Consider the following 27259-nt stretch of genomic DNA (forward strand, 5'->3'; position numbering starts at 1 on the left):
TCCCCTCAGCCCTATAGTTCCCGTGACAGTGGCGAAACACGTCTGTGTGTTTGGGTCTCCTTTTCCCAAACAATTTAAAAAAGAAGAGAAATATATTAGTCTTCCAAATCCTATGATGTTTTCCAACGGGTAACCATTCTCTTCCAATGATATTCTCCACCTTTGGTCAGTTACCTTTATTTGCCGTGTGTTCAGATCACATTAATACGGGACAAATGGTTATGATGGGAAGGCCCTTCTAACCAGGCGAACAAACTGCATGCATACATAGGGACATTTGACCGTGTGTATATGCATTGCAATTATGTACTCATACTTCTCACATTTTTCTTTTTTTTTTTTTTTTTTCTTTTTTTTCCTTCCCTTTTTGGACGGAGCATCATTTTGTGTTCACACGGAGAGCCGAACTAAACCGAACTAATTCCACCGTACATGGCGAGAGAAGTGTGTAACAGATCGGAACTATAAAACATAGTTTTTTGCGAAGTTTGAACGTTCGGTCCACACAGGTAGATGGATACCCTTATTTATCCTTTTTTGTATCGGAACAACCGCAATTGGCAAATATGATTATGTAGCACCTTGTCCCCACGCTGTGCTTTACGTGGGCGTAGCTCAGGGGGTGAAAAATGCTAATTTGTTGGGGGTGTTACCCACGTGGGGCGAAGTAAAAACTTTACAAAAAAAAAAAAAAGAAAAAAAAAAGAAAAAAAAAAAAGAAAAAAAAAAAAGAAAAAAAGAAAAAGGAAATGGAAGGTGTTTGCGATGAAACGCAGGATGCACATCAATCTTGTGTGGGCGCTTTTTACCTCCCCTATCTTCTTTTCTCCCCGTTTATACACTACGTCTCTTCGCATTCCCAAACAAATTTTGGAGAGCGATCCGTTTTCCCCGTGAGGATCTCTGCTCCATCTTTGCGCACAACGATAGTATGCTCGAACTGAGCGGAAAAAACATACCTGGCATTGGACATAGTCCAATTGTCTGGCCACATGATAAAATCACAGGGACGCTCAGATATAATGGGTTCAATGGTGAAGACAAGATTTTCACACATCTGTCTGTCGTCGTTATTTCTTGTATGAATAATAAAAGGTTCTTCGTGAAAATTTTTTCCAATGTTATGTCCACACAGATGTGGGACGACTGCATAATGTACATGGAGGCGCTTATTTATCCTGTCTAGGTGGTTGGCTATTGCATCTCCTATCGCACTGAAAGGAACGCCTGCCTTACAAACACGGATAGCTTCCATGGTGCACTCATGTGCCGTTTTTATGAGGTCGATATTTTTTTTACGCATGTACATTTTGAACTCGTCCGCTTCAAGCTTTCCTTTGTCGAAGAAGGCGAACCTGTTCTGGTGATTCCGGTTGTTCTTGTCTTTTGGAGATCCTCTGGTTTTGTTATATATGTACCGCTGTATGTCATCATAAGTTTGGCTGTTTTGGTTCTTGTTATAGATGACCTGCTCATCGTACTGTCGGTGGAAGAGTTCCAGTTCGTCCAGGTCGTCCCTCTGCATGTTGTCTCTGGACATATGTGTCGCTCCATTACCATCGTTGTAATAATCCTCCTCATGCGTGATTTCGTTCCCATCAAAGTGGGCACTGCGCATCACACAATTCGTATTATCGTCGAAGGAGTTGTACTGGTCATTGGGTCTATCCTTCGAATTGGGTGGGTCGTACTTGATCCTTCTGATGGAGCATTGTTTTCCAGTTTTCACAACTTTATTAGTAGTTAAATCAAAGTTGTACTTCATAATAAATTTTGTATATTTCGTCCGGAGCTTATCATTTAAGTATATAAAATCGTAGAATTTTTTTTTTTTTTTTTTTTCATTTCTTGATAATTTCGGAACGAGGAAGCTTTCACACATGTCCGCATGAAATCCATCTTTGAACACGCTGATGTCTACCTTCACGATGTCGTTCTCGTACAAGACGTTATTGTCAGGGATTCCATGGCAAAGTATTTCGTTAATAGATATACACGAGCTTTTCGGGAAGAGATGATAATTCAAAGGAGAGGGATAGTAACCATTGTTTATACACTTGTTGAGAATGTAAATGTCTATATCGTTTGTTGTTATTCCTTCGCAGATAATATGTGATACGTCATCCATGAGTTCGCGAGCGAACAGACAATTGCTACTAATTGTTTCTATGTCATCCTCACTTTTTATGTTGCTATAAGGGTGGAGGGATTCTGTTCCTTTGGTATTGCTATTCATTTTTCGCTCACCCTCGTATGGAACAGGTACAGGCGTACCTGTCCTGTGGTAATTGGGCCTCTCTACATACTTAGGCAAATAATACTTAGGAGACATGATCCCCTTTTTTTGTCTACCCACGAAGCGGAAATTTCCAAATAACTCGCTGTCCTTCAGATGGGAATACCTCCTATTGTAACTCTCCTTACATCTGATGAATTTTTTATCAAAGTCGGTTATGCGTATACTTGGGTGGACGTTTTTTCTTGTCTTAATATTTTCAATATATCTGTGGAAGGATGCCGGTGGGCCATCTTCTTCGTAGTTCTGTGTATTCTTCTTCACATCGTGGTGGATGGTGTTCGAAAACCCTTCCCCTGCAGTGGCGCAGGTCAGGTGATTCCTTTCGGGCTGTCGGCGGTAAGGGAACCTCTGCTTCGCGTAGCACCCTTTGGAATTCTTACCAAGGCGAATGAACCCCCGCCACGCTCTCGTGCGTCCTGGGCCACCGCAACCAGTGCAACCACTACGGTTGACATGGCCAGAAGGGTTGACAGGTCTGACACGTTTGACCCTTCCGATGCTTTCACCCCCCCTGAACAACCAGAGGAGCGCCCAGGTCAGCAGGACGAGCGTATACTCCTTCATAGTTTCGCGCCCCGCAGTCACTCATTTATGGAAGGACGAACGGGCGGAGGAGAGAAAAGGCTCCTATTTTGGCTAGCCATTCTGCATCCCAAAACAAAGGGGCAACAATACACAGCTTGCGAAGAACCCCCGTTGGTACATCCTCCGTGCTCCCCCTTTTTTTTTTTTTTTTTTTTTTTTTTTTCTCTCTTCCTTCCGCTTCCATTCCATTAGTTTGGTTACACCCAATGAGTGAACAGATCGGGCGGTTCGTACTCTTCCCCCCCCAAGCGGGGGTCACTTCATCCGTAGAGCCTCAAAAGTATATGCATAGGGGTAGTCCAGTCCTCTTTGCTATTTCGACTCTATTTTTCCACCTCTTTTTTTTTTTTTTTTTTTTTTTTTTTTTTTTTTTTTTTTTTTTTTTTTTGGGGGGGGGCTTCCCTCGCGGGAGAGCTTATTCGTGTGCATCCTTTTATGGAGGTGAGGTACGTCTCTTCGCCTTACCATCGCAGAGAATTTCCCCTAGAAGGGTGCACATCATAGCGTCGTTAAAAGAGGTCCCCTTTTTTTTTTTTTTTTTTTTTTTTTTCCGACTGATAATAATTGAAATGGTCAGTTGTACATTTTGCGGTTAAGTCAGTTGTGTGAAAGTGTAGGAGGGAAAAATAAACAAACAACACAGATGCGGGGGTACACGCTTATTATGTGTACCCCTTTTTTTTTTTTTTAAGCGATTACATAAAGATAATTAACAGCGCGGAAGGCGCGTTCCTGGCGACGTGGACTGGAATCTGCACGTGGGCACCCCGAACGAGTGAGAAGCGACAAAGTAGAGCCTCATCAACGTAGGAACAAAATTTTGAACATATAAAACGGATGGTTCATGGTTTACAAAAAAATTGAAATAACTCGGTGGAGATACAAACATGCGTGTGTGTGGGGGGTGGGGTGGGGTGGGGAGAGGTAACTTCAACCCTGCGGAGGAGGGTTGGTTTGTTCGTCGACGTGTGTTTCCTCCTTCGTCTGTTCATCACAGATGGGGGAGGTGGGAGCATCTGCTTGGCTGGGGGAATCTTCCTCATCAATCGCATGGTTCCTCTGCTCTTCCACTTCCTTAAGTTCTTCATTTGTGTGTCCCTCCTCATCAACTGCACTGTTCCTCTGCTCTTCCACTTCCTTAAGTTCTTCATTTGTGTGTCCCTCCTCATCAACTGCACTGTTCCTCTGCTCGTTGGTTTGCCCCTCCTCAGCTACATCGTTAGTGCCTTCTAGGCGTTGCCTAGTCACTTCGTAAGCGGGATTTTCAACGGGGGAACCGTCCTGGAGGATAATTTGAAAACTGAGGTGCGGGTATTCATAAAACGTTTGATCACGAAGGATTTCGCTAAGCGTATGCAGAACACAAAAATGGGAATCCGCCTTTCTTTTTCCCTTGTTCATCTGAACACTATCAAGAGATACACATATGGCATTCAGATTGTCAAGGTAGTTAACTTGGAGGTTTTTTCTCCTCTTGTCCACTTTTGCTAGGGATACGTTCAGAAGTTGCAAAAGGGGAGTCTCTTCGCTGACGTCCTCATGAGTTACAAAGAGGTAGTCATTCACGAGGGTAACTTTTACCATCCAAAAAACGTTACCATGTCGGATGGTGGTCTTGTTTCCTTGATGGAGTTTCGTATAGAGAGGTGCCTTGAGTAAAAAAATTTTTTTTTTTTTCAAGATACTAATTAGTTTATTATAACTGTACAGCCATATGTTCGTTGTCTCATTTTCTTTTATCCTGAGATATCGATAATTTCCGTGAAGAATTGACTCCACCCTATGAAGGAATATGTAGTCTCTGTGTAGCATATTCTCATCTAGATTTTTTTTTGCAACTTTTTTTATCTTTAAGTTTTTTTTTAACTTATTTTTGCACTTTTTAATTTTTTTGTGTTCCTTTGCACAGGTTAGTGAACAGGAGAGCGCCTCACAGAAGGGGCACTTGTATTTGTGTTCGTTAATCTGGCAGACACAGCACAGGTTTCCAGTGGAGAGGCTTTCTCCCGGGGGTGCCTGCGGGTCATTCGTTGCTTCGTCCTCATCATCCTCATCATCCTCATCATCCTCATCATCCTCGTCATCACCGTGATCTTCTCCCGAATTGGTTCCTCTCCTTGCCCCTCTGCAATTTTTAAAATACTCCGCTGCATCCTTCAATATATCGGAGGTTATTTCGTTGTACGATTTCCTCCTTGCGTGTTTGGTGTGTGTTAATTGGTTCAAGGGTTCCTCTTCTTCATCGTCCTCATTGACCCCCTCGTCGCCGTCTTGTTCTTCTTCTTCCTCCTCCTCCTCCTCCTCCTGATGATGTTCCTCCTTGAGGCACTCATTGTCGCTCGTGGAGCTTTCCTCTTCCATGGGGACCCCCCCCGAAGGTGCCTGGCTCCACTTTCTCTTTTGACCCTTTCGGAGATTTCCCCGATGGGAATGGTTAACCAAACCAGATGCATCACGTTGCACCGCGGCTTCATCCCCCTGGTGAGGGGTCTCCCTAGCTGGCGGCGTTGCAAAGTAGAGAGTTTTATTTGCAAAAAATTTGTTTCCATTTGAGCGTCCACCTCTGGATGATCGGTAACGTGAGCAGCGAAATCGGGCAGAGGGATGGGCATTCGAAGGGAAATCATTCCCTCTCCTGTTCTTCATGTGGTTACTTGAATTGTCATTCACTTCACAGTAGGGGAGATGTGAATTCATGCTCCTTCCCTCCGTATGGGCCCCATCAAATGGGATGGCCGCTTCATCAATCCTTCGTCCATCAGTGGGGGATAGACCTAAACTGTACACTTGCGCCTTACTCTGCTTGACAGCCCAGTCATCACTACCACCGTTGTGTTCTTTCATCGTAATGGAAAAGTTCCTACTCGTCCGGATGACATATTCTTCCGGAGGATTCATCCTTTTCTCCCTCTGAACATGAGGAAGGTAAAGAGTTGGCGAAGAACTGTTCTTCGATATTCCTTTCTCTACTTGCGCGAATTTTCAAAAAAAAAAAAAAAAAAAAAAAAAAAAAAAAAAAAAATCTGAATGGTTGCCCCGTTTTTGTGAGAGCCGATACTTTTATTGTTTCTTGCGGCCCTTCCGAACGTGTTTAGTTCCTCTCTCCAGTCTTAAAACGACATGAAAAGTCGTTTTTTGTTGCTCCTCGGATGTTGCCACATGGGGTCAGTTGGGGGTGGATGGGCATGTGTCATCGCAAGGGTTGTTATATACTCTCTTTTTTGAAAGTTGTAATGCTTCCTTCTTATTGTCACCGCTGTGAGGTTATTTTTAAATATGCCAGGTTGTAATGCGCACCATGGATGAAGTAATTTTTTTTTTTTTTTTTTTTTTTTTTTTTTTTTTTCCCTATTCAACAATGGCAAAAAAAAAAAAAAAAATCCCCCCATTTGGCATGTAGCCCAGCGGAGGAAAAAACATCGTGGCCCATTTTGGAAAACGGTTTCTTCATATAATATGGTTGGCAAAGAATATAAAAAGAGAGTTATTTATATCCGTTGCGGCTACATCCCACAAAGTTTTCTGTCCCGACGGAGGAGATATCCTGCAATATAATGCATCATGTACTTGTTTCTTCTCCATAGATTTAAATATAAACTTCTATCCTTTTTTTTTTTTTTTTTTTTTTTTTTTTTTTTTTTTTTTTTTTTTTTAAAGACATCACGTGGGCGATTAGCCAATTGCGTGTTGCAGCTATACGCAGTTATGTAATAATAATCACATGAGTTGTAGGGCCACCCGCGACGCGCATAAAGTGGCGCCTTCCCCACCTGAAAGATTAACAATTCGAGGGTGGACAAAAAAAAAAAATACAAAAAAAAAAATTGTAAAAATGGTGAAAGCGCTTGAAAATTACAAACGATATGAGGAGGACAAAAAAAAAAAAAAAAAAAAAAAAAAAAAAAAAAGAAGAAAAGAAAAAATAATATATGTCCGGAATATATTATACTTCGAAGGACCTCCCCGGGTGACTCCACACAATAGACTCATTCAGCGGCGGTACCTCTTTTTTTTAAAATTGAAATACAGTTGGAGTATTCCTTTGTCGAAGACATTGCGGAATCCCCTGTGCTTGTCGTAAGACCATTCCGCGTTAACGATCTGGAACGCTATATCCAGGTATGGAGCTCCTCCATGGAAGACGATGAGAACTTTACTCTCGTCATCCATCGGGTGCAACTTCCACGAAGGCTTCTCTTTCTTATTCAGCAAATTCATATAAAAAATGTTAAACTTATATCCACATATATACTTGGGGGGAGGGTTCTCATAATCGTAATGCGTTTTATTGTACTTGTTCCAATCGAAGGATGTTTTTATTCGATTGAAGTACAGAGGCTTTCTGGTTGCAAGGAGGGTATCTGGGGGCATTGGCAAACTGCTCCTTAAAGAGTTGGACAAGGATGACTTAGCTGTGCCATGGTGATGGTGAGATACATCCTTCATTGTGATTTCGCCAGATCGGCCTTTCTTCTTCTCTCTTTGCACAAAGCGGTTATATACTTCTTGGTCTTTCGTGAATATCTTCATGAGGAGAGCCTTCTCCGCAGAAATGTTGAAGTCACTCTGTGTTATGTTGTCTCCACTCTTCCCTCCATTTTCGTCTGATTTTCCTTGGCCACCCTTCCTTATTGTATGCCAAATGCCATCGTTTATTTTGAGTCTCTCTTCTAGCTCCTCTTCCGGTGTGTAGATATGCATTTCGGGCGGGATGCCCATTTGGGTGATGCTCTCTGGATGGATTAGCTTCGGGCTGTGACATTCGTAGGGAACGATGGTTGTTCCCTTTCCTCTGCCTTGATCCTCTTCGATGGGGTGTTCAAGATGAGGTACCTTCTCAGCTTGGCTTTGACTGTGATTTTCACTGTGGCTGTAAGTGGGAGGAAGAAGGGCGCGAAGATTGATAACCATGTTAGTGTGCACGTTTGGGAGAAGCGAGTAAAAAAAAAAAAAAAAAAAAGGAATGCACGATGGTTTACGCGGGAGAGATGGTCCCCCCTTAGACCTGTGACCCTCTCCTATGTTTCATTTGTAACGCGGCCACCTCTTCCAAAACTACTGGAAAAATTCAGTTGTGGTGCCGAGGTGGTCGAGTCAGTTTGTTCTAGCAATTCTTTAGTTTACTACTCGCTGATGCATGCGAAGCAGTACGTGAATGAATTGCCATCGCATTCGAATTGGAAATGGATCTATGGTCATCGTGGAGGAAGAGCAAAAAAAAAAAAAAAAAAAGGTACACACCATGCGAAGAGATAAACATAAATATTGCCAAACGTACCTATCACTATCTTCAGAGTGGACACCACTCATGCTAATCCTCTTCCGTAATTTGGCATGAAAATGGAGTAGCACATTCTTCGCCTTAAAGTAGGGGATTTTCACAAGAACTCTGTTCCAATAAACTTCATCTGCGTGGTCCTCACTTTGGGATACAACTTTTTCTTTTATCTTCTCTTCATATGTTACTAACTCATCGTAATTTTTATTTTCGAGGAAGGTGTGTATTTGCTTATCTGTTTTTGATTGCAGGTTGTTCTGATCAAATGCTTTTTCGTCTTTGGTGGGTTCTTCCTTCTCGCGCATCTGATCAAGAAAGTACCCACAGAAGAAGAGCAGGGAGTTCCAGTAACGTCTAAATTTGCCACCATTATTCAGTTCATCGTGTTGAAGTAGTAGCTTTATTTGTTTGGCGCAATTTTCAAGCTCTCCCTCGGTTTGACCTACAGGATGTACACATACAAAATATATGTGTTTATATATGTAGGTGCATGTATACATGTACACTTACGTGTGGTTTACGTTGGAATAAGTATCCATAAATGAGTAACCACATGGGGAAATCCCCCAGGGGAGGGGGGTAGTTCCATCCAACTGCCCTTTTAACACCGCGTGATGTACTGTCGTGACTCGACCTCTCAGACATAAAAGGATCAACATGGGTTTTTATTCCTTCTGCTCTAGCAAATGTACTTTTTTTTTTTATATAATATCATCATGGATGGTGCGGCACGACTTATCACCACGTGGTTGGACTTATCATCACATGGTTGGATTTATCATCACATGGTTGGATTATCATGATTGTATTATATTTTAATGTGGGTTCTTTTCCCTCCGAACCTCTGCATAGCGCACTACCTGCCTCCGTGCCACGCATGGCAACCTCTACACAAGAAGGGGTTGTTGCCGTCAACTCATCTCTCATAAAACTTACCTTCCAGAAGGACATGAAAAGGAATTCGGTAGAGAGCTGGACGTACCTTCTTCACCTGCTCTCTATTAACAACCATCGCTGCCAGTCTAAATATGTCTGGGAGTTGTAGAAAGTTGCGTTCAATTCTACTATCGGAAGATTTTATCTGTTGATCAATGAAGAAGAGTTGTTCCTTCTTTAAATAATCTTGTATGTTAACCTGGTTTCTTTGTTTCTCTAACTGTAAGCGATAGTCTTCCAACATGGCTCTCTCGTTGTCTCTCTCTTGTCTCCTTTTTTTAACTTCTTCTATTTCACTTATTTTTGAGAGGGAGTTTTGTAACAAACTCGTTGTGGTTACCTTCACCTTGTGGTTGTACTTTATCTGGTCATATTTATTTTTGAGCTTCCACACAAATGGGGTGGACAGAGAATTGTCTCCGAAGGGGTTGCACTCATCTGTGTAGTTGAAATGTTTCTGCATGAGATTTTCCCTCTCCTTCTTCAGTTCCTTAACAGTGAGGGTGTTCTTACTTGGTGGGGAGGATAAAACTGTTTTCTCATGTTTGCTCTTCCTGCGTCGGCTCGACTTTCCACTTTTCTCTTTGCGGCGCGCCTTCCTTCGCTTGGCCTTCTCCCGCCCCCGCTCTTCCCATCTACTACTACGCCTACTTCTGCCACTTCTGCCACTTCTGCTACTGTCGCTATTGTCTCTGCTTTGGCTACTTCTGCTACTGTCCCTGCAGCTGTGCCTCCTCCGCCTCTTCCCCCTCCGTCGTTCTCTTGGCGGAGAAGACGACACGGAATCGGGGGATTCGCTGGAATGGGCAGACTCGGTGCGGGACCTCACCGATCGGGTGACGGATGAATCATCAGATGAAGCAGAAGATGAGGAGTATACTTTCCTCCTGGCGTGCCTTCCTCTGCTTGTGCTCCTCTTCTCCCTTTTTCTCCTCCTCTTTTCCTTCCTGCATTCATCATCTTTGTGGGTTTTCCCCCCGGAGGAGTCTTCCCCATCGGATGAATCACTCATTCTTGTAGGTTGAGTTTCTCTCCCGAGGGGTCCTCGTCCCATTCGCCAAATGGTTGCAGGGATGGGTTCTGCTCGAAGGTGCGCGCACCTTCATATGTGTAACAAGGGCATGTTTGTCTGTCGATGGAGCGATGCACCATGGGTTGGAGTTGCTAGTGCAAGTTTCCGTTCGTTTGGAGAGAAAAAAAAAAAAAAAAAAAACCTTCGAGGACTCTTTTTCCTCTACGAAAACCCTCTCCGCCTCATCGTTATGTACCACCCCCCCCAATCCCCTTCACAACAAACTGATTAATCACTCCTGTTATGATGCGAAGGCTTCCACAAAAAAAGGAATAACGTCGTTATTGTTTATTCGTTCTCCAGTGGGCATATCTGCCTCTGTGGAGGAAAGATCAACTGGGGTTTAGGTAAAGGGGTGATTTTCTTGTGGGCAATTTTTTCTCCACAAAACATGAGGAATTCTTTTTCCTCGACTGGTCACTTTCGCGACGAAGGATTTTGCACAAGGGGAAATAATTACATGCAACATCGCAATGTATATATATTTTCCCGTGGAGAATGGGGTTGGTCGCGAAGGTGAGGACGTTCAAACTGAACGTGCGTTTTGTTTTTTATTTTTCCTCTTTTTTTTTTTTTTCCTATTTTTTTTTTTTTTTTTTTTTTTTTTTTTTATGTTCCTCCCCGCGGCCGCTAAACTTCGTTTACCCTTGGTGGGAGGAAAGTCTTGTCGTCGCCGCCCGGAACTCACTTTGCCCCCCGTCGAGAAGGCCTCGTATACAAATTAGCCACTGAGAAATGGAAGCTCCTCCGAGAGAATACATAATTTGCGAGAATACTTGTATGCATGTAAACACACAGGAGAATGTATTCCCACTTTGGCTATCTCTTTTTTTTTTTTTTTTTTTTTTTTTTTTTTTAACTTTTTTAAATTCTTTTTGTACGCACCAAGTGGAAGGAGAAAAGAAAAAGCGGGGCTACAATTGTCCCCCTAAAAGGGGATATATACTGATAAGGCGTTGTGATATTTTGGCTAGCGGGGCGATTTTTTCGCTCCATTTTTGCGGTACGCAATTTGTGTTATTTTGGGGCAGAGAAAAAAAATATATTTAATTTTTTTTTTTTTTTTTTTTTTTTTTTTTTTTTTTTTTTTTTTTCATTGATCCTTCCATTTTTATGGTTGAACCTCCTATGATGAACAAAAACGAACTGAAAGTAAAAAAAACTTGATGAAAACGAATGGTCATATTTTAATTTACCTTGTTATCATCATTTCGTTGACCCTGAGGAGGCTCTCGCAAGTTTGGGTTTTTCCCCACCATAAAAATGGCCCCCACGGGCGCGCACTTTGAACAGGTACTACAGGCGTGCACGGTTGGGTATATGAGGAGAAAAGAACAACAAAAGAAAAAAATAAACAGGTTGGTTTCCCTTTTGGGGTGAGTACTACTTCGCACGCGTTCCAAGGGAACCATCCCAATAGGCCTACGAGCATATTCGTTACAAGGAAACAAACCTTTCAGCATGATACCACTTCTCTGGAGGTTAACACAATCTCCTATGTTAACTACGTTCCTGAAATTGTACGGTGAGAAAAAAGAGATCTCTCAGTTTTTGTCACAACGGGTGAAGTGATAAGAGTTGACTGTACGTTATGTTGAAAAGTTGTGAAGGAAGGCAAGTTTCTTTTGCATATAACTCAATCCATAATGGTGTTTGGGTATGCAGAAAAAAGTAGAGTCTCAATTTTAGGTAATTAACGTGCATTTTTTTTTTTTTTTTTTTTTTCCCATGTCCATATGTTTGGTCATATTAACCGCTAGCTAAAAGGGTTACAACTTTATGTCATTTATGAAAGCTTAGTGCAACTGTATGAGGGGTTCATCACGCGGAGAAGGTGTGTCCCGCCACCCCCCGGTGTTGGATCTACCCGCTACATTATCCTTCCAGTTCGTTCTCTCCCCGTTTGGATGGAATCCTATGTGGGACAGGTTTCACATTATTATCCATCAGGTCTCTTTTGCACGTAGGTGAAATTTCTCCTTAACATGCTACCCACCTGGACGTGAGATAATTTATAAGGTCCATTTGGGAGAAAGGAATGGGGGATCGTTTTCTCGTACGTATGCGTAATTGCATGATGATTTCATTCTCCTTTGGGGGTATATAAGTACATCAGCAGTGCGCAAACGAAGCAACTCCTGGTTAGTTTGTCATGTGGTGATGTTACTGTCACCACGGGAAAGGTACACAAGCGGTGAAGTGACAGTCACGCATAGTGATTTTTTTTTTTTTCTTCTTTTTTCTCCACTCTCATTTCGCCATTAATCCGGTCATACCTTCTTTTGTTTTTGTATAACTTAGTTAAGAGAGAGCACCTCTCTACGCATGATTATCCGATAAAGGGTATCCCTCATTTCAGAAGTGTTAAATTTCGCCCACAGTTAAGCAGCCAAAGTTGTCGCTTGGCCTGGTAGTCCACGCTTGTGTGCCCCACATTATCTGCCCCCGGTTACCCGTCTTTAATCCTTGTGGCGGAGGCGCACACAGAAAAGTGCAAATTTCGTACCAGAGGTGGGGGGAAATACACTTCCCTTTAAAAAGTGCAGTCTCTCCCGAGTGGAATTCCTTATGACGCCCCACTTGATACTTGTCGCTTCGCGTTGTAAGGGATACCGCGTTTCCCCCCTTGCGCGGTGAGCTGAACGAGTAAATTGAATGACAAAAGGAAAGGGGCTGATTAAATACGCGCCCGTGTTCGCACCCGTCCATGTGCATGTGTCGAAATTACCATCCGTAAAACACATGAGGCATTTCACTGTTCTTCGGTGAACTTGCACGCTTTAAGAAAAAAAAAATAATTTAAGGGAAGGCCGCCCACACCTTTGGTAAAGGCTAACAAATAATTTATGCCAACTCTTGGATTTTTTTTTTTTTTTTTTTTTTTTTTTTTTTTTTTTTTCCATACTCTCCTCAGTTGTGAATTGCCAACTGGAACTGCACACGTTCTTATAATGTAATTTTTGCAGCTTGCATTCAGGCGAGTCTGCGCGAGAGCAATTTCTTTTTGTACCACCCATTTACCCCATTTGGACGAACCAGTTTGGAGAATCCGCCCCTGCAAGGATAAATACCACACGGTGTCACTCCAATAGCAAGGCAGTTAAGCATCCCTCAGGATCAAGTGGCTCACAAGCCAGAATTCTTACAAGTAGTTTCAGCATCTGCTTCTGTGGTGCTCCCTTCTGCTAACCCCAACGAAGAAGCCAGGATGACGCTAGGCCCGGTGGTTACGGGCACGTCAGTCATTGCCCTCAAGTACAAACATGGCATTCTGATCGCGGCTGACAAGAAGGGTAAGGACGAGTGGAAACCCACACGTGTATGAACGTGTATGAACGTGTATGCCCAGACGGCGGTGTGACTGCACACCAACAACGCTTGTTTCACCAATGCGTATTTCACCAACGCGTATTTAACCAACGCGTATTTAACCAACGCATGTTTCACCACTTACACCCTTAGCGAGTTACGGGAGCTACGCCAAGTTCCAGAACGTGGAGCGCATTTTCAAGATCAACAACAAGACGGTGATGAGTTTCAGCGGAGAGCTGGCAGACGCGCAGTACCTGCACGAGGCGCTCACCCGGGTTAACGTAAACAACGTGATGGACAAGAAGAGCAAGTACGACGTGCACAACACCAAGTATTATCATTCTTATGTGGGTAGGCTCTTTTATAACCGGAAGAATAAGATCGACCCTCTTTTCAATACAATCATCGTTGCGGGGGTGAACTCACAAGATTACGATGACAACGACAAGGACGTGTTACTCTATTCTGACAAACACACGACTGATGAGTATAAGATAATAAATAAGGAAGACCTATACATTGGCTTCGTTGATATGCATGGAACTCAGTTTTCCGCAGATTATATGACCACCGGGTATGCTCGTTACTTCGCTTTAACGCTCCTTCGTGATCATTATAAGGATTACATGACCGAGGAAGAAGCAAAAACCCTGTTGAATGAGTGCCTACGAGTACTTTACTACCGGGACGCCACAGCATCGAACAAAATACAAATTGTTAAAATTACTAGTAAGGGGGTGGAGTACGAGGAGCCCTACTTCCTCTCCTGCGATATGAATTCCCGCGATTATGTTTATCCTTCGATTATGCTCCCGTCCACTGGATGCATGTGGTAACACGCACCACCAACCTTTTTGATTTATATATATATATATATATATATATATGTTACAACGCATTGTAAGAAACGCACCGATGGGGGACCTCCCCCACGGGCAAACCCCCCAAGTGGAGGAAATGCAAACTTCAAAACGAACAAACGGAGTGGAACCTGTCTAGGTACCCACCCAATGGTTGGTAAGTTTCTTCGTGTATAAAATAAGGAAACGGCATGTAGAGGCCAACACAAAGGTGGTTGGTCGAGAAGTATGAGCGGTATGAACAAGTGGTCCATCGGAGGGAACTTCATGATGAGGGACTCTACGATAAGTTATCCCCATCAAAGGTAGGCGTGACTAAAGTAATCGTCTCGCTCAGCGCTCTTATACTCGTCTATCAAATTTTGCGTGATCTCCTTTGAGGATTCCATCTCCTCGAAGTTTCCTTGTCCATCGGCACTACTGAACATGGGTTCCTTTTTGTAATTTTCTAAAAAGGCCCTTCTCTTAAAAAGTCTATCAAATTGCGTGACACATCTTTCGAAGAGGGTGGAGATTGATGTGTGGTTAGCCATCATGAGTCCAGATACCTTATGAGTGGATACGACATGAGGAGATGGTTTGGCTAAAGTTACTTGTATGGAGGCGGGGTTCCATTTGATAAAATTAACTAGCTTTCTATCTCGTATTCTTTGCAATCCTTTATGTACCTGTGTGGGATCTGTTTCTCCTCTGATAATGTTAAGAATGGAAATATACATGCCTCTTCTAACTGGCACAGAAACCATAATGTTTTTTGTGTGTAGGAGTCTCTTCATTACATCCAGTACCGTCGTCTTCTGTACATTCGAGAGATGCTTATCGATGGTTATAGGTGTGTATGAAGTAACAAGGAAGTGACACTTCGGATTTATGATAAGCGAAGAAATCAAACTTATCATGTCGTTGTTCATACTACCAGGGTACCTCAATGTCGTGGTGGACGCTGACATAACATTTGAGATGATGGTATTGGTTTGTTGGAAAGTTGGATTGTTTAATTTCAACCGATCGACAAATATTCTGTTCAAGGAAGTGTTATCTATTACCACTACACTATCCGTACTAAGGATCAATCTCTTCAAGGTGAGGATGCTATTATATGGCTGCACCACTACATCACTGCTTTCATTTGTCAGAAGAGGAAAAACAGAAAAGGTTTGTATTACCTTCTTCGAATAATTATCATTGAGAAGTTCAAGTAGGTAACTACCCATCCCACTACCAGTTCCTCCTGCTATCGAGTGGGATAATATGAAACCTTCTAAATTATCACTGTTGTCTACTTCCCGATCTATCATGTCTATTATCTCTTCTTCAACCTTGTGTCCTTGGCTATATCCACATCCCCAGTTATTTCCTGCGCCTCCTCCTTCTTTTGAAATGAACATATTTTCTGGGTTATATAGGTTACGATATTCGCTTGCTTGAATGCTGTTGATAACTCTTGGCTCCAAGTCGAAGAGCAGTGCCCTCGGGATGAAGTGCTCATCGTCTGCTTGGTAGAAGAAAATGTCCTTGCGGTCCTCATTGAGGTAGTTATTGTTTTTCAGTATTCCCTCCTTGTCTATATTATGTTCGTTGCACAACTGTTTCCAGAACTCCACCCCGATCTGGTTTCCGCACTGCCCGCATTGCAGGGTGATAATTTCCCTTGGCATCTTCACAAAGGGGGGGGGTGATCGTAACTTTATTGCGATGTGATTGGCCAATTGCTATGGCCGTCGGGTCGAAGATTCCCAACCTTCGAAGGTACTGAGGATTTGACTGGCTCCTTTGAGAGGACCCCCGCGACGCGGTCAACCTGTGTGCAGGCCCTCGAAATTTCACGCACAGGTGAAGAGTGCACGGCCAAAGGGGACACACTCCAAATGGGAAACTAAGTCGTCACCATCAATGTGTCAACATGAACGTGCCTGCATTTAAGCTTGAGCACACAGACCCGCGAGCGAGTGAAAAAAATAAATAAAAAATAAAAAAAAAGGGACAGAGGGCGGTCCCCGCGAAACTACTAAAGGAATATCTTCTCCCCTCTAGTGCATACGTAACTGCATGGCGAAGGAATAAACTACCGCTAGAAGGTGTTTTCACGTGGATCTTCAAAAGAGGGGGAAATGAAGATTACAATATAAGGGGAAATTTAATGAGCGAGTTCGGAGACCAGGAAAATGGGGAAGAGTGGAAAAGGTGCGGAGAAAAAAAAAAAAAAAAAAAAAAAAAAATACTTACGTAATCGCTACACTCGTAAGGACCTCGTGCTGAGCTCGTTTTCCGGAGAGTTCATTTTGATAGGGCGCTCATTTTGATCGCGTCACCCACCTTGACGTGACAGTCACGTTGGCTTATTTTCCATTTGAACCCTTCAGCATTTATGAGAAACACCTCCCCCCCCGTTTCCGTTGAACCTATACATTCGAACAAGCCTAGGGAAGGTTGTTCCCCCGAGAATGTTTTTTTTTTTTCTTTTTCTTTCCTGTTGCATTCTTGGAATTGGACCTACCCCTCACTCATTTGGGAGGCAGGGTACACCTGTGTGTGCACTGATACATTCGTGCATAGGCACCCTTATGCGTGTTAGCCTACGCGCCAATCACGCATTGCTACTCTGCGTAGCACATAATTGCGTGGACACAAATTCCCCTGGGTCGTTACGCGTGGAAGAGTAGATATCTTCTACCACTATGCTTTTTTTTTTTTTTTTTTTTTTCCTCTCTCGGAAGGTGCACTCGTTGTCAATTCTTCCTTCGTTAAAGCGAAACTCCCGCTCTATAGCAGTTCGCAGAATAGTCATTCCCCCGATGTATTGGATACGGTTTCATGGGGAAAGCCAAAGCGGGACTACGCACACCACGTCCGAGCAGGCACCACGAATAAAATGCGTGTTCATCTTGGCCCAGCTCAGCTTACACGTAGGAATGAACAAATTTTAATTAACAATTGGTAGTTTCAAACATTATGGAGGGGCTAATGCATCTCTACGAGGATTTCCTCCCCCGGAAATGAACTCCCAACAGGGGAGCATAGCAAACATGCAAGTATACACGTAGCACATAACACGGGGGAGGATAGGGATAAGCAACTGCTCATAGAAAAAGGAAAAATCGGAAAAAATGTTTCATCAAATAGGTACAAAATAAAGCATTACTTCGAAACAACCTAGAGGAGAATCAGACATACATGAAGCGTGTCTGGGCGGGGGGGGATACCATAACCAAATTAGTAAGCCACCCACTGGGCTACGGTCACACACACACATACACAAAAAAAAAAAAAAAAAAAAAGTCCCAAAAAAATATGAACAAGCCAGCTGCAAAAGGTAGAAAAAAAAAAAAGTCCAAAAAAAAAATATGAACAGGCAAGGTAAAAAATAAAAAAATGACGAGTAAAAACAAACATGACCCATTTAACACCACTCAGGGATGGAAAAAAATGAGGAATGAAAAAGTGCAGACAATGAACGCACGTTCGCTGTAGCACTATCCCAATTTAGAATGAGTCATTTTTTCCGTCTGGGTAATTAGTTCAATTATTTTGTACATCACTATTGCAAGAATGAACACCAGGAAGCTCCGAACGACTGCATGTGTGTGTGGAGAGGAGGGGGGAAAAAATGGATAAAATAGAACAATAAAATAGGGAGAATTAATATGCATAAACGATCCTGCGCTGTACGAACCCGCTTTCACAGTGCGTTGAGGAAAGTGCCTTACCCAGTCTGTGGCGCACACTGTGCGATAGAGGATTAAACTCTTCCTTGAAGTACCTCTTCACATTGGACCATGCCGCAGTGTGCAATGCCTCTTCCGAAGAAGCGCGATCATTATACTGAAGAGCCGTTTCCTCGGGCCCCGTACTGTTAGCCTTTTGGAATGTTTTCTCTTCACCGATGGTCATTATATCAACGTAGTCCTTTACAAAGGTGTAATGGTCAGTGTTCGTGTGATTACCTCCACTTGTTGCACCGCCCTGCTTATACCTATGTTCAATCGCTTCCTGTGTGTACCTCTTCAGATTGTTGACGGAGATTTCCAGCTCAGGTATGGCGTTGTTTTTTATTTGGTACTTAAAAAAAGTGTGTTTTACAAATTCAATGTCGTACGCAAAGTCGATGTGTGTATAGGAGGTTATCCCAGTGTTGTCAGTTTCCTCCTCCAGGGTCACATTGTGGAGAATGAGCTGAATGATTGTGCGGAAGCACCCTGCTAGCGGCACATTGCACAGAAGAACAACGCACTTTTGTATGACAATGACATTCTGGAGGAAAAAAAAAGATAAATGTTCGTTCACGTCGGACCGTGCAGGTATTCCAAACACTCTCTTTTCATCATCAAACAGGGATATATTGTAAACGGATTCGTACGAAAGGTATCCTTTGCTCTGTAACTCTCCATTTAAATTGCTCAAGTGCTCATAACTTAAATTGCTCGGGTTTTTGTCCCGAACACTTTTCACAAACGGGTTCTTATCATCGAATTGGGAAAAGATGTCGAAGAATATTTTTTTAAAATCTTCATTTATGTATAGACTATCAGTGTGATAGTTGCATTTGATAAAGTTGTTTTCCTTCAACAGTTCATCCTCCTTGTGTGCAATATTCGGTTGTACAATCTCGCTTCTCGTTTGTATGACTATATGTTTTTCTTTCTCTTCGTCTGTTCGCCCTTTCGCTAGTTCGGGATGGTCGTTCATTAGTAGGTCGTACTGAGTGGGGGTGATAGTGTAAAGGAAGGACTCGTCATGTTGCTTCTTCGAAATCTTCGCTTCGCTTGGGAGATGAGGGCGTTTCTTCTTTTTCTTTTGATTTTGTTCTACTTTCCCGATGGGTCCTTCCCCTGAGCTTGGCTCTTCCGTCGCGTCGTCACCATCATAAACCTTACCATCATCACCGTCATTCTCGTCGTCATTCTCGTCGTCGTTCTCGTCGTCATCCTCATCATCTTCATCGTCACTTTCCTCTCCCGCATCGTACAGAACGACGCCCTTCTTGGGAATCTCACTGGCCAACCTGTTATCGCGCACCATGTCCACGATAAAGTCGTACGCATGATCCCTGTGTACGAAGGACGTGAAAACGAAGGACCTGTTCTTCACCACAATTTTCAGTCCATTGGGGATTAAGTTAAAGACACTCATCTTCTTTACGGTTTCTATGGATTCGTAAGGAATGCGAACGATGGAGACATTTGAGAAGAGTGAGTCGAACAAGGACATGAAGTACACACAGTCGTGGGTCATAAGTATTTTTCCCTGCAGGAGGATTTTCTTCATGAGGGCGCAGTTGTATGTTTTGATGGAACTGCGGATAATTACATCTAATTCGTTTTTGTCGGACACCATGTGCGTGTAGTTTTCTTCGGGAAAAAGGGGGTTCGGATCGGTGACCCCTTGGTTTGTAGCCTCCTGGTTGGCATCTTCCCCGTCAGGGGGGTCTTGTTTTTTATCACCTTCGTTAGCAACATCATGGTTGGCGACCTCTTCGTTAGAGCCACCCTCCCCCACGTTGTACTTATCTATCGCGCCCTTTTCTTCTGCGCCCTTTTCTTCTGCGCCCTTTTCTTCTGCGCCCTTTTCTTCTGCGCCCTTTTCTTCTGCGCCCTTTTCCTCTGCGCCTTTTTCTTCTGCGCCCTTTTCCTCTGCGCCTTTTTCTTCTGCGCCTTTTTCTTCTGCGCCTTTTTCTTCTGCGCCTTTTTTTTCTGCGCCTTTTTCTTCTGCGCCCTTGCTGCCCTTCCTTCTCCCTCTAAGCTTCAACCTACTCCTTCTGTCATACGTTTTTTTAATGTAGTCCAACACGCCCTCGCTTACGTCATCAAGTGAGAACTCGCTGCATCCGTCGTACGATTTGGTACTCTGGTCTTCTATGGGGAGAGTGCGTTCGACACCGATCTCGGCATCAGCATCGTCATCATCTCGTGGCGGTGCGACAGTGTCTTCTCCCATCTTTTCTTCGGCCACCATTACTACGCCTACTTCTTCCATTTTCCCCATTCCTTGCCCTACCTCTGCTCCCCCTTCTTCTGAACGACCGACGTCATCCCCGAAAGTAGCGAACCGCATAAAGGCTCGCAAGTCCTTCTCTTCTGCGCACACTACTGCAGGCGATAGGTTCTCATTAATAACATTACCAGAGAAACATCCTTCCTTTAAGCAGTCGCCAAGGCAGATTTGGCCACCCACATTGCCTAGACAACTAATCTTTTCCTGTGATTCGCCTGGGAGGAGGCACCCTCTTTCGATGAGCACGTCGAGTTGGGGGTCAGACCCTTCGTTAGCAGATCCGACAGGCAGTTGGTCAGTTGTTTGCCCTGTTGACGATCCCTCTCTGGAGTCGGTGAGGCTGCGCCCATCCGGTGGCTCCCCTTCGGAAGGATCCTTCCGCATGGCTTCAAAAAAAATGGGGGTGCTCAAAAGGTGCGCGATTTTATCATCCGCTTCGGGTTCTCCGATGGTGCACTTTCCTGCGTGGGTGGGGGTAAAGGTTGGTCGATTTTATCAGCCTCCAGGCAAGGGCAACATAGTTCCCAGATGAAAATGGGTTTACGCGTAAGTGTATATACATATGTGCGTTTACCGTGGGGGCGCTACGTAAATTAGCATGCAGCCTCCGCTGTGACGCAGGTGTGTGTGTGTGTGTGTGTGAGAGGTGCACCCGTGCTCTCACGCACTTACACAGAAAATTTGCACATGAGCATTAACACAGGTGTACATTCAAATGCACAGAAATAAGTTCGTACCGAGGTGGAAAGTTACAAATGCGAGGAGTTACACGCGCATTTTTTTTTTTTTTTTCTTTTTTTCCCACTCAGTGCGCATTAATCCGTTTATGCATTAATGTTTGGAAGCCCCTTATCATCTTTATTTTATTTATTTATTTATTTTTTTTTTTTTTCTTTTGTTGATCTAATGTCCTGCACTTCTCAGGGGACACCCACAGTCACAACAACGGACATATTCACGCTAGGATGTAAAGGTAAACTTGCACTATTTCTCCTGGTGCCCCAACCCACAGGTGTACTGCGTACCTGTATGTACTCACATTGTTCTTTCCCCCCTTCATTCGCCCAACGTGCGAGTAGATGTTGGCCGACAGGTGGCACACCCCGCCCCCTTCTTTGTTCTACTTGATCAAATGTTACGTGAGTTATCCTCCCTCCCACCGATGATGATGGCTCAAATGCACATTTTTGTGTAAGTACACATTCGAAGGAGAGAACAAAAAATATATTATTTTTCACTTCACACGCATGAACACACTTGAGCAGTCACCGCGAGGAGGGGCCATCAGAAAAAAACTACACAGGCCATTATCCGAGGTGTGCAAACTTGTTTATTGTGTAGAGGAGCAGGTACGTTTCATGTTCTCACAAGTGCGTTATCGTACGGTGTAAGATATGATTGATCCATCCCTTCTCCTTATCGATGATGCATTACGATTGATTCACGTGCACATCGGAAATGCTCTCTTAGCGGGGGACCAACTGGACGTTCATATTTGTGCCTACTTTTTAATTCCTCCGTTGGGTGTTGCTTCTTTCCATCGTTTGCATGGTCCGCTTCTTCTGCTTCATTCGCATTGTCTGGGTATCTGTACGTTGCGCAAAATTCTTTCATCTCCGAGTGGAGCCTTTTTCTTTAGTTGGTTTAGTTGCCAATTCGTTCACCTACGTCCTTCTAGCGGGTCGAGGGGCTAACTGAGGAGTGGACATGGAGACTGATCGATCGGCGCGATGGACACAATCCATAAAATTGATCCTCCTATGTCTAGCTTGCACCACACTGTTTAACGGAAGGAAAAAAAAAAAAAAAAAAAAAAAAAAACAACGTAAATAGCTTTTACAACAATATGAAAAAAAAAAAAAAAAAAAAAAAAAAAAAAAAAAAAAAAAAAATCCTTTTTGGCTAGTTCGTGGCAGCATCCCAGAAGATACACATACAGGGATGCCATTTCTCACCTGGACGAAGTAGCATTTACGCAGCTATCTTCAAGGGGATATTTTTCTCTTTTCTTCTTTCTTTTTCAAATTCTTGAGCACCAGTGGAAATGGCAATGCCACATTTTTAAACCCTTTCTCGAAGAGAGAGGGTGGGGAGGGGGGGTTTGGAAAATCGCTGTGCACATAAGGCACATCACCTTGAAGTTATACTACATTCTATTTAAAAGTTGGAATGGAAAAAAAAAAAAAAAAAAATTTACAACTCCGTGAGGTCAAAACACCTGTAGCATTTTCACTTAGCGTTACTCAAAAAACGTTTAAAGTTTCGCGGAGGAAAGAATTCATTCAAAGGGATCAAACCAATGGTACATAGACATGTATGGATGTGTCTACACGGAATTAGACGTTCCTTTTTATGTCACTACATAAGTGTGTGTACCCTTTTCTCCCCTGGTGACGTGCACAAATAAGCGATGACTCGCGTGCAAGCGCCGGGAAACGAAAAAAAAAAAAAAATATAATATAATAAAATAAAAAAGAAAAAGATGACACGCGGAGGAAGATACGAAAAAAAAAAAAAAAAAATACACAGCAGGGCTAACATATGTACAGTACAGTATAGCACAGTACAATGTAAATAAAAATGGAGATCCGTCCGTCTAGTTTTTCCCTTTCCAGGAAAGGTAACACTTGGGCATGTGAATAATGAGTATACATGCGTCAAAGGGGAAAGGGAGACGGAAATATTGTTATTTAAAAAAAAAAAAAAAAGGGGGGAGAAAAATAATGGTCTAATGGTAACCGCGGTTGGATCTACATAATGAGCGATGAGACAACTACGATTGGGAAATAGATTCTCAGGCGTGGCATCGCTACCCCTACTAATACAACAACCATAGGGTTGATGTCGTTTACATCACGTTGAACGCTTCAACCCTAGCAGATGGCCCGGTTGCAGCTCGAATGGAGAGTCACGTAAAAGCTTTCAATTGACTTCCACAGGAGGTAGAGATGGTAACTCCTACCTGGTGGAAAGAAACCATTGTTCACGCAAAAACCATTCTGAAGGATAAAATTCATATCCTCGTCTCTCCATATCTTTGTCTTCATTTTTTGTAAGTCATTAAAAAACAGTAAATCATCGAATGTTAATTTCTCCCCATGAGAGTATCCTCCTTTCCTTTGGTTCTTCCTCCTTCTTTCCTCATCATTTATCCTTTTCTCTAATTCTTCATTACAGAAATGAATAAACCTGGATAAGTAGTCCTCGTAATCTGCATCGGTGCACCAGTTGCTACCACTGAACTTTATGTTTGCTGATCCTTTGGTGTCGGTCATCTCGGTTTTATTCCCCTGACTGCTTAGCTTCTCTCCATGATTATCGTACGTGAATTTATTAAATAGGGTGGAGTCCACCACTTCGAAGAGGGCACTATTAATGTCATGAGCCTGTCGGTGCAGATGACTCTGCGTGAGACTGTTCATTTTAACGGAGTGCACTATCTCGTCTATGTCGGCGCAGTTGAACAAGGTCGTCAGGACGGACAGCGCTAAGGTGTCGACGTGACTGTGTGAAGCACCAAAGTAGTCCCCATTACGGTTCTCACAATGGTAGTTATTTTTGGTACCCCGCGCGTTGGATCCCAACCTTCCCCTCCTGAGCGACTTCAGCAGGTATTCGTACTTATCCTTTGCCCCGGGGTGGAGTGCACTAAAGTGGTTGCTAAATTTGTGCCTGAAGGGGGCATACTCCAGTCGAGGTAATGGCGTTTTGCACGGGGGCAACCCTCTCTGCATCGGCAGCCCCTTCATGTTGTGGGGGGATACCCCCCGTGTGTACTTGTCCACATAAAACTCGAAGAGCCTTCGACGCGTGAACAGATTAGGCAGATGGAAGTGGATGACTTTGTCGAAGCGCTTGGATCTGACTAGCGCAGAGTCCAGCATCTTGTACCGGTTGGTTGCCCCGATGAACAGGATAAACTTGCCCGTTCGGTATTTCCTCAGGTTGAACAGTTCCTCCACCTCCTGGAGGGTGAGGTCGTTGTTCAGGTAATATTGCATAATTTCGTAGCCGTCCCGTGGGCGATGACCCCGGTAATTATCACCCCGGTAATTATCACCTCGATAGTGGTCGCCCCCGTACTGATCACCTCTGCTGTAGTGATCGCCCTCCGCCTCTCCGGACTCTGCAGCCGGCGAGACGATCTCCATGATGGTTTCCCTCACGCTGGAGAGAAGGCCCCTTTTATTCTGACCACGCGATGCCATGAGGAACTGTTCTCTGTTATACTCATGCAAAGAATCTATTTCTATTAGCAACTGATTCAACGTCTGTGTGTACTCATGGTTGGCGTTGTTTCCACCATCGTTGTTCATAGATCTACTTAAGCCAATGCTATCTATCTCATCAATGAAAAGGAGTACAGATCTGGAATTACGTTTGGCCCTCCTAAAGTGGCTCCTCAATTTAGAAGCTCCGTTACCAATGTATAACTCTATGAAGGTAGATCCTGAGAGGTGAATGAATTCAACGTCCAGCTCTCTGGCAATCGCTTTGGCTAACATACTCTTTCCCGTGCCAGTCTCTCCTGTGAATAAAATAGTGTTATAACCAGATAGGTTATAATTCTCTGGGAATATGCTAGAAAATAAGAGAAAAAATAAGACCCCCTTGATGTCCTTCTTCGTTTTGTCGTTCAGAATAATATTACTGAGGGCGTTATCTTTGTTTGTACTTTGGGAAGAGCAATCCATACTTGTAAAGGGGGATGAAATAGAGAGGTTCTTCTCATAGAAATAGAAAAATGTTGCTAAGGAAAGGCTGTATGTAACTAGATCGAACAGATTCTTTTTAATAACTTCTACCAAGGATAACTTCATCATTTTATCGTCTAATTTTATCTCCACGTTTTCGTAAAATTTATTTTTTAGTAAAAACTTCATTATGTAGTCATTGTAAAAAATGGTGTACACGTTATTCCTTTCGTCCTCTGTGGGTGCAGGTGCACTGCTTACCATTTTGTTTGAATTGAAGATATTCATGTTTGTGCCTCCCTTCGGGAGAGTCGCTTTGCTTAAAACGTACGTGAATGTGTTGTTGGATGGATTGAATAAGATCGTTTTAACGTTGTTCTTGTGGACATTGTGAAAGAAATGGTTGTAATCTTTGGAAATGGCTGCATCCGTAGTACCCCATGGGGACAGGAAGGTGCGTGTGAAATACTTTGTTACGTTAAGGTAATAGTTGTTTATGCAGGCCGCTACTCTCCCCTTCATTTTGTAGTAGAGGTAGCCACATGATATTACGGTCAGTGGGATCAGCCAATAGGATTTATTTTTTTTCAGCGCCTCGAAAAGCGGATAGATGTAGTTCTTTCCGAAGTTTTCCAGATTAGTCTCCAGGAGTTCTTCCCCCCGTCGTTGTTTTTCCGTTTGCGTCTTTTGCGCGTTTGTCCATTTGGGTTTTTCTTCTGCAGGTTGTTCCTCTCTAGGCTTTTCCTCTCTAATCTGTTCTTGTGTAGTCTGTTCTTGTCTAGGTTGCATTTCTGCAAGTTGAGTTTCTTCAGGTTCTTCTCCACCCTTGAGTAGATGTTCATCGTTCCCTTTACCTTCTATTGGCTCTTCATCATTAGATGCTATTGGCTCTTCATCATTAGATGCTATTGGCTCTTCTTCATTATATAATATTGGCTCTTCTTCATTAGATAATATTGGTTCTTCATCATTAGATAATATTGGTTCTTCATCATTAGACACTGCTGGGTCTTCATCATTTGACGCTACTGGGTCATCATCATTACACGCAGTTGGGATATCTTGCCCCACGTGTTGCTGCAGCTTCCTTTGTAAGATAATGGTGTAGAACATATTTTTAATGGACAACACGAACAGATAGCAGAAGAGGTACTCATTGGCCTCGACATCTGCAAAGTGTTCTTGCGTCTGGAGTATTTTCTTTAAGTGGAGGTATATCTCTCTCTCCCTCGGGGGGAAGATGGTATTCAACATCTTGTGGTAGAAAGCAGACATGCTCTTGGCGCTTTCTGATAATATCTCGTCACTAGTACTGGCGCTGCTGGCGCTGTTGTTGCTATTGTCCTTCTTGCACATGAGAAGGGTTTCTTGTTTAAGGAGTTCCGATCTGGTGTTGCTTGTCCTGTGAATAATCTTTCCCTCGGCGTTCTCATGATCACTCAGTGAGTGTGACTGCGACTGTGAGTTCTTGTACAGGTAGCTCAAGTTGATCAGGTAGTCGCTCATCACCTGCTCGATGTTCGTTTTGCGTTCGTTGCGCCCCTTCATTTTGGAGAAGGAGCGATGTACTACCAGTGTCCAAGCGACATCCAAGCTTTCATGCTTCCTTCACCCTGCTCTTAGTGCACTAATTTTTCTTCTTCTTTTTAAATTTGAGGGAGAGGGATCACACGATGCGTTAACAAGTGCCACACACATCTACCTGTCTGCATTCGTTTCTGCGTTTCCAACTGCATGTGCAGCTGCGTATGCCGCGCTGAATAGGTGGCAAAAAATATAGGCCAAAAAAACTACGCAAAAACTATAGGAAGAATTACACAAAAAATGGAAAACAAAAAAAAAAAAAAAAGAAACAAAAAATGGAAAACAAAAAAAAAAAAAAAAAAAGGCGAAGCAACTATAGGAAGGAATCTACCAAGCAGCCCTGAGCGCGGGCTATCTTTTCCCCCTTGGGTGGAGTACTCCCCCAAGAAAGATAAGGAAACACACAGTCCCAGTCGTCGCCGCTGTGCCGCCGTGGGCAAGCGTCGCCTCGAGCTCTATATAAACTTAACGTCGTACTAGTCGAGTGGGCTCGCGGAAAAGCATTTCTTCTTATGACTAACAAAGCGTTGTTTCTTTGGAAAAAAAAAAAAATTAAAATTTAAATAAATAAAAAAAAAAAACAAATCTGCTAAATTACACAACTCTTAAAAAAGGGAATAAAAACTCGCTAAAAGTTGGAAGATGAAA

General features: G+C 43.2%; 7 protein-coding genes across 7 annotated transcripts; 1 reads left to right on the top strand and 6 right to left on the bottom strand.

The window, feature by feature from the left end:
• Nucleotides 1–841: 841 nt before the first annotated feature.
• PKNH_0114800 (methionine aminopeptidase 1c, putative) lies at nt 842–2863 on the bottom strand (the record flags this gene model as incomplete). The annotated part of the gene is made up of 1 exon (XM_002257602.1): nt 842–2863. The coding sequence occupies one exon, from the start codon at nt 2861–2863 to the stop codon at nt 842–844; it is 2022 nt and encodes a 673-aa protein (XP_002257638.1).
• A 951-nt stretch (nt 2864–3814) lies between these two features.
• PKNH_0114900 (zinc finger protein, putative) lies at nt 3815–5782 on the bottom strand (the record flags this gene model as incomplete). Its single annotated transcript, XM_002257603.2, has 1 exon — nt 3815–5782. The coding sequence occupies one exon, from the start codon at nt 5780–5782 to the stop codon at nt 3815–3817; it is 1968 nt and encodes a 655-aa protein (XP_002257639.2).
• A 1092-nt stretch (nt 5783–6874) lies between these two features.
• On the bottom strand, nt 6875–10152 carry PKNH_0115000 (uncharacterized protein; the record flags this gene model as incomplete). The annotated part of the gene is made up of 3 exons (XM_002257604.1): nt 6875–7754; nt 8163–8604; nt 9099–10152. 3 exons carry the CDS (start codon nt 10150–10152, stop codon nt 6875–6877), a joined length of 2376 nt encoding a protein of 791 aa, XP_002257640.1.
• Nucleotides 10153–13378: 3226 nt separating this feature from the next.
• On the top strand, nt 13379–14318 carry PKNH_0115100 (proteasome subunit beta type-4, putative; the record flags this gene model as incomplete). The annotated part of the gene is made up of 2 exons (XM_002257605.1): nt 13379–13463; nt 13633–14318. The coding sequence occupies 2 exons, from the start codon at nt 13379–13381 to the stop codon at nt 14316–14318; spliced, it is 771 nt and encodes a 256-aa protein (XP_002257641.1).
• Nucleotides 14319–14641: 323 nt separating this feature from the next.
• Nucleotides 14642–16000, bottom strand: PKNH_0115200 (tubulin gamma chain, putative; the record flags this gene model as incomplete). The annotated part of the gene is made up of 1 exon (XM_002257606.1): nt 14642–16000. The coding sequence occupies one exon, from the start codon at nt 15998–16000 to the stop codon at nt 14642–14644; it is 1359 nt and encodes a 452-aa protein (XP_002257642.1).
• Nucleotides 16001–17815: 1815 nt separating this feature from the next.
• Nucleotides 17816–20717, bottom strand: PKNH_0115300 (conserved Plasmodium protein, unknown function; the record flags this gene model as incomplete). Its single annotated transcript, XM_002257607.2, has 2 exons — nt 17816–17916; nt 18050–20717. The coding sequence occupies 2 exons, from the start codon at nt 20715–20717 to the stop codon at nt 17816–17818; spliced, it is 2769 nt and encodes a 922-aa protein (XP_002257643.2).
• Nucleotides 20718–23206: 2489 nt separating this feature from the next.
• PKNH_0115400 (AAA family ATPase, putative) lies at nt 23207–26575 on the bottom strand (the record flags this gene model as incomplete). The annotated part of the gene is made up of 1 exon (XM_002257608.1): nt 23207–26575. One exon carries the CDS (start codon nt 26573–26575, stop codon nt 23207–23209), a length of 3369 nt encoding a protein of 1122 aa, XP_002257644.1.
• Nucleotides 26576–27259: the final 684 nt, after the last annotated feature.

Source organism: Plasmodium knowlesi, assembly GCF_000006355.2.
Source record: "Plasmodium knowlesi strain H genome assembly, chromosome: 1".
NCBI lineage: Eukaryota > Apicomplexa > Aconoidasida > Haemosporida > Plasmodiidae > Plasmodium > Plasmodium knowlesi.